The 14238-nt window shown below is 40.4% G+C and overlaps 1 protein-coding gene and 1 long non-coding RNA gene across 2 annotated transcripts in view; one reads left to right on the top strand and one right to left on the bottom strand.

Annotated features, from left to right (window-relative positions):
- The window catches only part of PKN2 (protein kinase N2), a 54256-nt gene extending 42627 nt beyond the window's left edge, over nt 1-11629 (bottom strand). The window contains exon 1 of the mRNA XM_068141204.1: nt 11295-11629. Within this exon, the coding sequence (XP_067997305.1) occupies nt 11295-11342 (48 nt within the window). The 5' untranslated portion in view covers nt 11343-11629. The remainder of the gene's footprint in view (nt 1-11294) is intronic.
- A 312-nt stretch (nt 11630-11941) lies between these two features.
- Nucleotides 11942-14238, top strand: part of LOC137442444 (uncharacterized) — a 170409-nt gene continuing 168112 nt past the window's right edge. The window contains exon 1 of the long non-coding RNA XR_010987685.1: nt 11942-12164. This is a non-coding gene — a long non-coding RNA (uncharacterized lncRNA). The remainder of the gene's footprint in view (nt 12165-14238) is intronic.

Below are 14238 nucleotides of genomic sequence, written 5' to 3'. Positions count from 1 at the left end.
TTTTCTGACAATGCCAGAACCGCAGCCAGCCTTTCCTGTCCTCCTCAAGGTCAGCAAAAGGAGAAGTGGCATCTCTGATCATTCCTAGTATATACTACTAAAATGCTCAGTGTTTCTGTAACTCAAATTTGCAGGAATCTCCAGTAGGTGTACCTGACTATGTACTAAGCTTCAAGTACCGTCATTGTGATAAAGAAACACTTAAATACTTCAGGACAGTAGACGGCTTATTTTGCAGCAGTGTGGAAATTCATAAAAGTAATTAGAAACATCTGACATTTTCAACATATGTGGTTACCAAAGCACAACACAAAAATTAGTGACGGAAATCTGCAGAAAATATGACATGCTAGATGGAAATCAAGAAGAAAATAGTTTGATTGTACAGTGCAGAAAATGTATGTGAATAAACTCAGATTACGGGTGCCTGTAGTTAAGTTTTTAACAACTGTACACATGAAGTACTGTATAAACCTTAAATTGATGGTAAATTAATTCAAACAAATGCAACAAACAGGAAGGCAGACAAATACCAAAGAAATGAAATATTACTTTTGAGTCCATAAAATACTATTGTCTATTATAGAAAGGCAAGAGTTATAAAAATTGGAGGCCTTTTACAGAATGTTCCTCTCCCAGGGTCATTTGGTTCAAGAATCAAATTGGAGTTAAAGAAATCAGTTACCACGTGCATGGCAGCTGTTGCCCTGACTGTTTTAAATTTTGAAATGTCATCCTCCCATCACTTCAGCAGAAGAGATGGAAGACAAATCCTAGCAAGCTGTAGAAAAATAATTAATGGGTTAAGTTTCAAGAACAAAATTTGAATAATCTTCCCAAGGATCTCTATTTAGACATTGTAATTTGCAAATGATAACTTTCAACATCCAGTCATTCTCAGCCTAAAACACTAGCTTCATGTGAGCTTAAAAGTAAGCTACAAACAAACTCAAATATTGAAGAAAACATGCTTCCATTAAAGGAGATTGCCGAGTCCTAAATGGGCAGCAGTTCAAGAATGCTACACTAGTAGTCAGGCATGTACGATTTACAGCACTTTTACTTTTCTACTGCTGCCACTAAGTTTAGAACATGTTCTACAAAAAGGCCTTGCTGATTTTGAAGTGTTCTTTAGATCTCTTTTTGGGATACTTTTCAATATAAGTATTTGAAATCCTGTCTTCACTCTGACTCTCCCTACAATAACCATTTGTGAGAATCGAATTTACTGTACTGTATCTGTACTGCCCATTATGCCCACGTAGCTCTGCATGTATTCCAGGAAGGTTGTCAGCAGCAAACACCCTTACAAATTCAGAGCTTAATAATGTTCCTTTTGTCTTTTATTTTTGACACTTCCTTGTCAGCATTTGTCTTAAAGTTTTATCCCATGTGATTTGAACATTAAGGAAAATACAATCTTGTCATGTCATATGCAGATCTGTCTATATAGGGAACATCCTCTTAAAACACATTCCATTTAATTGTTTTACAAAGTCTTCACATATAAACAAACACATGAAATACAAAAGCATTGGATGGCTTTACATATTATGCTTATAAAAAGCAACAGGCAACACAAGTCAATTTCCATTCCTCTTGAATTCTCAACAACAGTTTCAGAGGCTTTTGAACTTATGTCATTTAAAAATCCAAGTGGTAACATGCATCACAATGATGAAAGAACAATTTCAGCCTCATATCTAATAACCTAAATGATGTAAATAGTGTAAGTCCTAAAATGTATCATAAAAGGTATTATGTTCCTCTTCCTGCAGAAGAGAAATAAGCAAATTTTATCCATGTATCTCAAGACTGGCATAAAAGTTTCCTGCCCACATTACAAAAACAAGTCAGTTGTTAGCAGAGAGCTTTGGAGCATCTGGAATCACCAAAACCACTCTCCTTGTTTATTTTAAAGCTAATCCTTCACCCCTGCAGCATGAACAAAACCAAAATCCCAGATTCTAGTGGCACAGCTGAGTTATCACAATAACATGCTCAGAGTTTGTCAATCCATACAAAACGACAAGAGAAATAACTGGCAATTTTGAAAATTAATCCAGCACCATAAGAACTTTGAAAACAATCATTTTGTTACCTCAAATTTGTTATTTCTGCACTGTATTGTCAGGTTTTTTTTTTTTCCTCACAGATTTTGCTAGACCTTTGAAGCACAGCACAGGTATTCTATTACTGCAAATGTTCAGCTTGTCATTGTGTGGGATTTTCCCTACTAAATATTCAAAATGGCTCACAGTTCTATTCAATGGCTCACAGAATTATTAAGTGACTGATAAATGTATTCACACCAAACTGTAAAGCTTTACACTCTTCATTATCTTTACAGACAATAATTTCATAGCATTATTTGCACAGTAAACTGCCTTTCCCCAAAATTCAATCCCATCCATTTCAACTGCATACACACTTCTTCTTTCACTTGAGTTAGATTTTTCAGAACTACTCCTCACCTTAAATCCATAAAAGGTTTAGCAGTAACTTCTAAATGCTAGCAAACAAAGCTGTGGTCATATCCCCACATTTGCCTAGTGTACTGCTACAAAACCATAACACTGCTCTCAACCTTCAACACCAAGCTAAACGAAACTACATCTTCCATCCATGCATGAAGTTCACAGCAATTTTATTTTCAATGCTTTTTCAGACATATTGTGACATCTTCCCTTTGAAGAACATGAAGCTAGAAAAGGATTGCCATAGACAGTAGTTTGAGTACACAGATAACACAGTACACACAGACTCTTTTTGCAGTCCCTAGCTCAAAGCCATACAGGAGTGTAAATCTCAGGCTGTAATTTGATAAGCATTTTGCTCCATAAACCAGTATTGCAGGCAAAAATCAAATCAAATAAAAAGCACCACCAAGAACCAGCAGTCCTATCCTCCCCTAACAGTTTGTCCCTGCTCCAGACCATTCACTGATATATGCCAGTACAAACCTTCACATGGCTACAGAGTGAACTGAATTGTGAACCTGATCTGGCTGAAAACTAACATAAGGGGAGGAAAAACCCACTAAACCAAAAGTAACAGCAAAGTACGTTCACTGTATAGCTGTCTGTGGAAATGCAAAGCAACACAATGTGGCACATACTCATTTTCAGCAGCAGTACCAATTGACAAAGTCTGACAATTTCAACCTCAAGTCTGCAGGGAAAAAGCTTCCAGCTTCAGCACACAGTGTGGTCAATAATCCATCTAGACCTTTTCCATCCTAAATTTATGCTACAGAACTGCTGTGTATCTTAGTGATTTGCAACAAAAAAGCTCAAACTGAATATACCTGAATAGACAGTTAAAAAAAATCATTAAAATTCCTAAATTCACAAGCAAAGTATATACTAAATCATGTAGCTAGTATTATTTCCTGTTATATTAGCCAGTTTGTATTTCAGACATTAAAACCATCCCCGACTTTTCTCTGCTTCCTTAAAGCAACACTTAATTTCTCCTCAAAAAGCTGCATGAACTTTTTACATTAAAAAAAAAATGTACAGGCATACAGATTTAAAAAAAAAAAAAAAAAAAATCAGAACAGCTATGTACCACAATTATTTGCAAGTACTATTTCTAAATCAGGTAAATAACAATTACACCTACCACTAGCTATTATTCCTTTTAACAACCCAATTATTTCAACAGTCTAGCAAACATTGAGTACATAGAAGAATGTTACAGATGTATTTATGAAGTTCACATACATGTATTTTATTGCTAAATTTCCTGAAGAACACTGTCACGTACAAATCTGTTAAGTGCTTTGTGTATTAACTCTTATCAGGTAGCAAAAAGGGTATGTGAGGCCTTACACACCAAGGATTGAGTTTCGCTTTCTAGGTTGAAGGTCCAGCACTAATTCAGAACACTACTACTGTTGTAGCAATCCACAAGAGAAGTTCTCCTTCCTGACCTCATCCTGCTTGCCAGTGTTTCCATTATAGTAAGAGTCTCAGGCTATAGCTGGGATTTGTTTAAGAACTTTGATGCTATCTATTAGCACCTTGGTGCTGCAGACTTACTCATGCCTTCTCCTGGCTATAGATCTGCCACTTGTATCTTGTGGACACCCCAGTAAGAATTGTGAAAAGTTAGTGGAAAGCTGTCCCCATGGTTCTTTGCAATAGAAACAGCAGTTCCGGTACTTTCGTTTTCAGGTTAACATGTTCTTGTGTTTAATGGAAACTTAAAATCTGTGACCCTTGCTACTGTGTTACAGGATGGCGAACGTTTGAAAAACCTCAAGGGAAAAAAAAAAGTTTGCTTCAGCACCAGACTACCATACATAACACCACAGACATGAAATGTATTGTAGGCTTTTGATTCAAGCCCTCTGATCTGTAGTCATTTAGGGAACAAGTCAGAAATTCTCTGTCATTTTAAACCCAATACATATTCAATGAAAATTAGAAGCAGAAAAAGGTATTAACTTCATCACACCTACATGAAGCTTTTTACTAACAGAGCCCAGTTTTCCTTATTTGTGTAAAGGGCCAGAGCAAATCCTTCCTGGGTTCTGCCACATACTGACCAATTCTTTATGGCACAAAAGTAAGAGAACGTGAAAAAATCTGCATATACTAACCTTTCATAGCCCAGTCCAGCTCCTCCTGCATATACTAACCTTTCATAGCCCAGTCCAGCTCCTCCCAGTCAAACACTTCTTATTTGTGTACCTGATAGCTATCTATAGATCTATAATAAAACACCATTCAGGAGTTGTCCTAGCAAAACACACTTATACTAATGTCATGGCTCTTCCCTGGTTACTCAGCAGAAACAACAAACAACACTGATGAGACCACAGTTTTGCCATCATAGTGCATCAACTCCAGAAGTGCTCTGTACACCACTGTAGCAGCAAGCAGGAACTACAGAGGAAGTGGACATAATGCTGATATACAGTATAGGAAGATGCAGCTATACCTGACATCAAGAAAAATAGAAGGTGTGGCATACTCTTAAAAAACAATCAGATCAGTCCCACAACTAAGCCATCATAACTGATCACGTGAATTCTCTAAACTCACCTTGTTTGTGAAGTTAAATGCATTATCCTGCACAGGTTGCATTCACCCTCTTCTCCAACCCACTATACAACAGGAGCAGATTTCCCAGCAGAACTGTTCCATCTAGGTTAACATAAGGTGCAACTGCACACTACTATCCTGTTCACATTGGTGTGTACTCATCACAGAGCTCATCTATACCCTCCATACCAGCTGCCAGAAGTTGCACTGGCAAAGCTGATGGATGCCACAGAACTGCATTAGTTTAACACAGTCACAGAATTCCTGAAGGTTTGGGAAAGTACCTCACAAAGCACCCAGAGAAAACCTACAAAGCAGAGCTTTGCTCCACAGGATGCACGCCTAGATGCAATACAAGTAGTGAGCTGTCAAACAGAAAGTAACTGTAAAATGGCAGTAACAAAAATGGCATGGACTTGTGTTAATATGACATAATTACACTGCTGCCGTTCAAATAAACAAATGAATCAGATATAATGTTGCTTCAAGGACAGGCTCAAAGCATTTTGGCAACTAACAGCACTACTAGTTTCTGTTTCAATGTAGGACTTTTGAAAAGTACCTCTAAGTAACAGACGTTATGGATGAGATCCTACAACATAAATCCCAATTCTTTAAAATCAAAACACCCTGCATGTCCCCAGTCCAAACAATAACAAAGAAACTCTTTTCCTTGTGCTAGGAAATGCAGACCCAGCATTAATAATTAACACTTCAAAGTACCATACAATTGCCTTTGTCCACAATACAGGCCAATATCCCACAAGAAATGTTCAGTCCATTCCCGAACCCATTCATTTACTGGATCCTCATAGAGAAAATAAAACAAAAGCCTGCCACCAACCAATTTGTACCAGTTGTGCAAATGCTTTCTAGAAAAAGCAAAACCAAAAAGGCGACAGACCTCAGCACTGCATTTAACACACCATAAGGCTTTTGTTACTCTAAGCAGAGGCCATGCAATGTCTTAGTCTCTAATTCAGCAAAGCACTGAGACACTGACGAAGAGATTCTTAATCCCCTCATTAAGCTCTTAAACCAGTGCTTCCCAGTGCAAAGGACATGTTTCTCTACTTATTGTACTACAGATTTTAGGTTACATTGTGATGAAGTGCAACTCACAATGTATAAAACTGTTGCAGCAGAGCTATTACACATACTGTGACAGAATACACTTTTCTACTAGTCATCACTAACCATTTATTTGGAGTTAAAATAACAGATCTGGATCTTCGAAAGACATCTGCTCTGATAAAGAAAAATTCAGTCAAATATATACAAGTCTATATCATATACAAGTTCCTACTTAATAGCAGACTGACAGAATGCAGAAGGTGGGCGGAAAAAAACCAAACCAAACCAAACCCAAACAAACCCTAAATCAGTCCAACTACCTAAAGGTATTTTAAGTACTGTTTATGTTCCACTGTATATTTTACTTGCATAAGTTTTGAACACAGTAACTTTTAAAGAGTAATATATATCCACAAATGCAAAAATCTGAGACGCTTCCCTAAATCCACCAGCCCTGGAAGTGTTTGTAGGGATCCATAAAGCCCCTACAAACAGCTGCACGCACATTTTCATGTCTAAATTGCAGTTCAGGATATTCTCATTTGAATGTGACATTTGCTTGCTCTGAAAAAACAAGAGTAATTCAAAATTATTTGAGGCTAATCTGTCCTATATGAACAGCATTTGAAGGTAGCCCTGCTGCTGAGTGTTCAGCCTAATTACAGTGTCTGTTCAAAACAGATTAATTAGGTTACTTGTACCTTTTTAAGGTGTCCTTAGGCACTTGACCACAGCTAATAATAAACACCCAGTACTTTTTATCTCTAAAAAAGCAGGCATCATTACCTCTATTCTAAAGATGAGGAAACTGAGACATGAGTAAGCAAAGTCATCTGCTTAATGTCACCTAGCTGAGAACACAGCAGCCAGGAATAATATACAAGTCTTCAGAGTCCCATCTAGTAGTTTGATCCAACACAGTGAGGTACAAGTGCCTAATTTAGTATACAATTCATATACAAAACAAAGTGGTGTAATCCAAGACTTGACTGTCCAATTTATATAATGCAGACTAAGAAAACACTGAACATTTCAAAGCCACATTGATTTAATGAATATTCTTGCCCCTGATATGAAACAGAAAAGCAAACCAAACAAAAATCTATGCTGGATGGGTCATTGTGTAAGCACAACTTGCATTTATTTAAGTTGTGGTACTGTTCATCACTATTAAAAAACCCCAAAACAACACACAAATAAAAGAAAAATAAATTCTGGGGTGAAATTTATACTCCAAGATCCCCAAGTATAGCATCTTAGGAAATTGGATGACTAGAGCTTCCATTAGAACAAAACCACTGAAAAAAAGATTAAATTCCTTTATTCTGAATACTACAGAAATAAACACATTTTTGCCAATGTTGTGTCATTTATAGTTTGAAACACTCATTCCAAGTTTGCTTCGATTTGAAGCAAATGAAAGTCTGTTACTATAGGGCACTGCCCAAGTTCTCTATTCTTAACCAAACAATTTCATTTAAGCAAATGGAAAGCCAAATAATATACTGGTTTGTTTTTTTGTTTGGTTGTTTTTCTCTAAACAAGTATTGCTTTGGAAGCACAATTTTGAGTAAACCAAATTTTTTCTTAAAATAAATCCTGCAACATTAACAAGAAAAGTATAAAGTTTAACTCACCTACACTACTATCTAGAGAAGTGTGGTAAGCAACAACTAGAAGTATAAACATGCCATCCCTCTGCCTATACAATAGCTTTGTTTAAATGCTCAAAGTAATAATTTCTGTAACCCCAGCCATAATAATTTGCTATGCTAACATCCATCACCACTGCCAAGGAAGCACACACCTTTGGAAATACAGAGTACCTCACAAAATCAGATTTATTTTTTTTTTTCTAGAATAAATTTTAAAATTTCTCTAATTTTAAAAAATAAAAAAAGACCTTTTTTCATTTAAAAATTAGAAGATTTTATTTCATAGATGCCTCATTTAACAACTGGCAGCATAAGTTGCCACTTCCACCAGGAATCAAAGTGTTAAAGGCTGTGCAATTCACCTGAAAGCAAGCAGTGGAGAGGCTAATTTACCTGCTGGTAAAGTTCTAAAAGGATGCAAGCAGAAAGGACAGCAGCATTTTGGAAGAAACAGCAGCATCAGCAATACTGGTTCTAACCCAAGCTTCTTCCCCCTCCTACAAAAGAAGCTGTACTGGAGATAAAAGGAGGTAAAAAGGTACACTGGATTTATGCAATTTCTCAATCTTCAATAATCAGGCAATTTTGCTGGTGAAGCTACTAAGCAGAACAAACTAAAAAGAGGATCTGTTTACTTCCAAGTTTATTTTGTACAACGCATTTGCTGACTTCTCAGAAGTGTTGCATTATTCACCTTTAACAAACTTGCTTAGAAGCAATAGGATCTTAACTGTCTGTAAAATGTTTGAACTATGATACAGAAAAATGGAGAAAACATTTTGTAGAGAACAGAGGCCAAAAACGTCTAGTGTGTATTTGCTAGCAGAGGTTTTTAAGAAGCTGCTCTATCAGATATGGAGTCACTTTTAAAAAATATGAAACTGTCACTGTAAGAAGTAAGATCTAAGGCCTATTCAAGGCTTGTTAAATTAAACCCAGCACACTTTGAAACAAGTACACACACCACATCTATCTTTTATTGCTTTCTTCTTAGCGGTTAACTGTTTTGCTCATTTGTTTTTTGTATTTTCTCAGAACCCACTTCAGATCCTGTTAGTCAGCAGTTGTGAAAGTTTGCCAATCTTTATTTCAGAAGAGCTCCATTGATTAATGACTAGTGATCCACTTGTATTAACTCCATCCAAATGAAACAGTTAACTACTTGTATCAAACTGGAGTACACAGAGGTATCATAACTGTGAATGCAGAACATAAAATACCAATAAGCAATTTGTTGCATTGATCAGTGACTGATACTTCAGATTGCGTATCAGAAACAAACCTGGCATTAATAAGCATGTTTTCTGTAGGTTTTCAAGAGCTTTAGAAAAACATCTAAACCACATATTGCCTTTCTAGATCCACCCAAGTATGTTGATGCTTTCAACATCTGCTGTAGCCATGCATTCTACAACTTCCTCATCCTTTCTGTGCAAGATTGCAATATGCAAGTAAAAGCCCATTTTACATATAAGCACTTTTTAAGTTAAGAGTTCATTAGATAGAGGAAGTTTCCTCCTAAAGAAACATGAGAGAAATAGCGTATCTCACACTTCACTGTAGTTCCCTTTACTTTGGGAACATGTCACTAAAGCAGCTTTTATGCACAGGCATATGAGACTAATTTGTTTTGAAGAATTCACAAGGAAAATTATACTGATTCCTTTACATTCCACTGCTAGTACATGTCACTGCAAATAAAACACCTTTACAGTGGTTCTTCCTGACGTGTAAGTTCCTCTTAAAAATACCTAAAAGTTTGCAGTTTACAATGCTTAAAACCTACCGGGATTTCCATGTTAACATCATAACCTTTCTGTCTTGCCCAATAAAATGTATTTACCAATACAGAAGTTACCGCGTATGATAGAAGAGACAGTGCAACCAAAGGAGCTAATCCATCCTGGTTTTGGTTGTTTTGTTTTTTCATTAGTATCACTGTCATTCTCATTTTTCAAGGAAAAAAAACTGTAAAAGCCCAACCCTTCTCACCCTCAACAACAAAAAAGGTCCCCTCCAAAGAATCCCCCCCCCCATTTATTCTGAAATTAATCTGAACCCCACTCTCAGTGCAAAGACTCTGCTTCCATTCACCTTACCTGTAACACTACCATAGTTACTTATTCACACAGTTCACCACTTCAAACAGGTTTACCAGCTTACATATCATCATATCAAGTTTGTATTAACATAACGATTCTTCTTAGACACTTAGGAGCTACTGATTAAAGTTCAGCATTTTAGATGGGTTCTTAGCCTTCAGCCATCTCATGTGCTACAATATTAAGTAGACTGCTACATCTCTGTTGTGCCTTCTTTTCCTTTGTTTAAGTGAGCACATCACAAACATATAAAACTATAGGAGAATTTAACAGAATTTAGGAAATAAAATTCCTCCTTTTTAAAGCATGCCTTTCCAATTTCTACTTGAGCATTATATTCAGTGCTTTCCATTTATGGACTTCTTACTCCAGCTAATTGTCCAACTAATAAATTTCAAAACACATTCATTGTCTGGCTAATCGTAACAACTTGGATAGATTTAGTGGTGTATATAAAAAAGTCAAACCAACAGGCAATAATAAAAAATAAATAAAAAGGAAAAGCAAGCAAGCTTTTTTTTGCACAAGGAAGCAGAAGAGCTAGCAGGTTGAGCTGACATTTAAAGATAAGAGCCCACAAGTGAACTTCCCGAATTGAATCCAGCCCTAGAACTGACAAGCAGAAAACTAACAGTTGCACAGGCAACAGAACCTAGTCCAACTACAGGATGGAAAGCCAGCACTTGAGTCTTCAGGACCTCTTACAGTGTTGGGGGCTTGTTTGGTTATTGGTTTTTTTGTAGTGACAAGAATTATTACCGTGCGACAAATAACGTTTTCAAACAACGTAACAAATAATAATTTTCTCTTCTTCACAGGCTCCAAGTTCAAGGCCTACCTAAAGGAAGCTGCTCCGACTCCTGCGCGGTGCAGTATACAGAGGAAAAGCTCTCAGCTTGACCCTAAGGCAGACGGTAGTGTGGCTACTGTGAGCCCCTCCGGCCGGGGCCATGACGAGCGCCGTGCCCGGGGCGGGAGCGAGAACTATCAGCCACCGCTCCGGCGGGAGCGGGCAAACCTCCGCGCTGGCGGCGGGTGCTCCCAAGCCGACGGGGCCGCGGCCAAGGCGGGGGGCGCGGCCCGGGGCAGGCCCTGCCGGAGGGACGCGGCCGCTCGGCGAAGGAAAGGAGGGAGCCGAGCGCAGACAAAAGCGGGTCGCGGCCGGCAGCGGGGTGGGGCCGTGACCGGGCGGCGGCGCCTCCGCTCTCAAGGGAGAGCAGCGGGAAGAGGCCTGGGGTCGGCACGGAGCTTCCGCCGCTTTCCCGGCCCGGCCACGGCGTGCGGTGGGCGCCCCGCGCCCAGCGGCGGGCAGGGGGCGGCGGGGCGCGGCGGCAGCAGCTCCATCCTCCTCGCGAGGGAGGGGAGCCAAGCGAGGCTGGGGCGGTGCCTGGTGGGACGCCGCCGCCGCTTACCTGGAGCTCGGTGAAGAGGATCTCCCTCTCGGCCGCATTGGACGCCATTGCGCTGGGGTTTGAAGTCCGCACCTGGACGCTGCTGCCGCCGCCGCCGGCGGGGAGGGGAGCGAGGGAGGCGGGTCCGGGGCCGGGACTAAGGGCGCATCGGGGGCGGGGGGAGCGCTCCGTACTCAAGCAGGCAGAGGAACGCGGGGGAGGGATGCGGCCGTCCCCCCTCCTCTCATGGGGGTCGCGCCGGGCACTGGGGCGCGGTGCGGTGCGGTCCCCGCCGGACCGCGGTGCGCTTCCCCGCCCAGGCGCGGCGCTCGGCCCTGGCAGCGTTCGGCCGCCGCGGCTGCTGCTCCAGCGGCCGCCGCGGATGTCGCACCATTTGGCTGTCACTCTGTCGCAAAAGCGTCGCTGCTTTGCGGCTCCCGGAGCACGTGACTCTGTGTGTGTGGAGGAAGAGCCGGCTCCCTGCGGGCTGCCGGCAGCCCTCCTCCGCCCTCCCGCGGGCAGAGCGACGCGAGGCGCGGAGCGAGAGCTGGGTGCGAGGGCGCGCGCGTCTCGCTCTCCTCAGGCCGTCGGGCTCCTCGCCGCATTACCGCGCTCCCCGGGCCGCGTGTCCCCCCTTGTAAAGTCTCAGCGCTAGGAGTCCTGTTGTTTTCTCCTGTGGGTGCGGGGGGCGAGGGCGTGTGGCACATCTCTGGTGTTGAGGGTTGTAGGGTCTCGGTTCTGCCAGGCCGAGGAGATGGGCAAAGCCTTCTGGTCGGTTGTTAGCAAAAGCAGCTAGCTCAGGAAGGAGAGGTCGTGCTTGTCTCAAGCGCCCGGAGAGAGGGCAGCCACCTGCCGCCCTGGGGACCTGGAGCGGTGGCCCAGGAGGTTGTGGTGAGTGAGGGCTGTTAATGCCGTTTTTATTAAAGGGCTAAACATATGTGCTTGGGGTGCTTGGTGAGTTTTGGGGGCGGGGGTTGGTGGCGCTCTTCAGGTAGTCTGCAGGGTGACAAGCTTCTGATAGCTTCAAAGTCAGTTTGAGTGTCTGGGAGGAAATGGTTTCTCTTCCCTCTAGGCAGCATGTGACACAAGCGTTTATTCTCAGTTTCCTGTCTGTTGGTTGGGTTTTTTTCCAGCTGTTCATAAACATGTCCTTTCTGCTGGCTAGTCTATACACATGAACATTCTCATTCCATGTTAATATTGGATGTTACATTAGATTCATGCAAAACGCTGTGTGGAGCAATTAAAACTGGATTTCTGTGTAGTTTATGTCAAACTGATAAACTGAAGCATTATTGATAGATTCACCTTGATGCCAGTATCAGCATTTGTCCTTTTCATGCTAGTGTGTCTATGTATAGCCACAGGCCAGTAGTAGTCTGCTTGCCCTAGGAACTGCAAGTTAAATTTTGGATGGTTCCTTTTTCTTTTTCTTTTTCTTTTTCTTTTTCTTTTTCTTTTTCTTTTTCTTTTTCTTTTTCTTTTTCTTTTTCTTTTTCTTTTTCTTTTTCTTTTTCTTTTTTCTTTTTTGAAGGAAAAGTGAATGGGAGAAGTAAATGTTAAATTACTACTACTGTTCTAGCAAATTTGAAACATTTTAACTATTTAAGTTGAGCACCAAACAAACCCATCTGATATACTATCTTTGAGCACAAAAGAAGTTTATGAACATATGCACACAGTGTTAAGATAGTTTAACAGTAGCAAAGCACATCTTCACAGAAATTGAACTTTTTCACTGACTTATGCCTAAGAAACCATGTTGATACAGTTAATCATTTTGCACATACAAAAATCTACATACAGACTTGGTCCACTTGAAGCCGATGGCTTAATTTCTGTTCTGTGTTCCTAGACAATTACAGGCTGTGAGAAAAAGAGGAAAGTATAGAGGAGGACAACTTTATAAAATCGTAGAGCGGTGTAAGTTGGAAGGGACCTCCAGAGGTCATCTTGTTCATTCCCCTGCAGTGAGCAGGGACATCCTCCACTAGCTCAGGTTGCCCAGAGCCTTGTTGAGCCTCACCTTGAGTATCTCCAGGGATGGGGCCTTGTTTAATAGTCACTCTTTTACAGTGAATATTGGAAGTTCATAAATCTGGGGTTAACAGAATTTTAATGCAAAATTTTAATAGCTGTTCTGTGCTGCATTGATGCGTGATAGCAACCGGTGAGGAAAACGTATCTTAGGTATCACAAAGGAATATGCAACATCTGTGGCTAAACTGTAAGTTTTGTCAAATTGTATCAGGATCTGGCTTAATACTTTGATAAAATCTGTGAAGCATACACCTGCTTTATGTAAATTCCTCAAATGCAAATACAGTTTGGCTTATTGCAGCTTATTTTTTAAATTTTTAGTTTTTAATTTTTTTTAAATACTGTGCAATTTTAAGCTACCTTAAGAATGCCAATTTGGGAGGTCATGTAGATCACCTCTGTAGGTCTGGACATGAGGTAAACATCCTCATGTGATCAGGAGCCCCAAAGTACATAGCTCACACCTTAATTATGAAGGAGAATTTCAGAAATAATTCATATGACTCAATTATGAAGAGGTCTGTACGTGGGAATTGTTTTTTCTTCACCAGACTTCCTGGCTTGTTTTTTCCCCATGGCCAAAGTTTCACATTATCCAGTAAAATGTGTGCTAACTTTGCTGTTATATGAAGTAGTCTTAGTTTAGCAGTCACATGTCGGAAGGTATGAATTGTGAAACGTGGTGCAACTTTGGGCACACTGTGGAAGAAGGCAGTGGGGCAAAGACATTTATACAGTAATTTCTCATTTTGAGCATGATAGAATGATGCCAAACTACTTAAAATTAATTTGAATTGATTTTGAGACCAGATATTTAATGATATGTAGAAGTAATCAGAAATGACTGGGTTACTGTGACTTTATACTTGTTGGCATTTATGTGGTCCGTTACTGTGGCTCATCTGCTAGCCTGCTCCCACCAGGC

This window comes from Melanerpes formicivorus, unplaced genomic scaffold, assembly GCF_026170545.1.
Source record: "Melanerpes formicivorus ecotype bairdi unplaced genomic scaffold, bMelFor1.0.p_v2 SCAF_7, whole genome shotgun sequence".
Taxonomy (NCBI): Eukaryota; Metazoa; Chordata; class Aves; order Piciformes; family Picidae; genus Melanerpes; species Melanerpes formicivorus.
The sequence above is the reverse complement of the archived record's forward strand: the minus strand, read 5'-3'. Positions and strand labels throughout refer to the sequence as shown.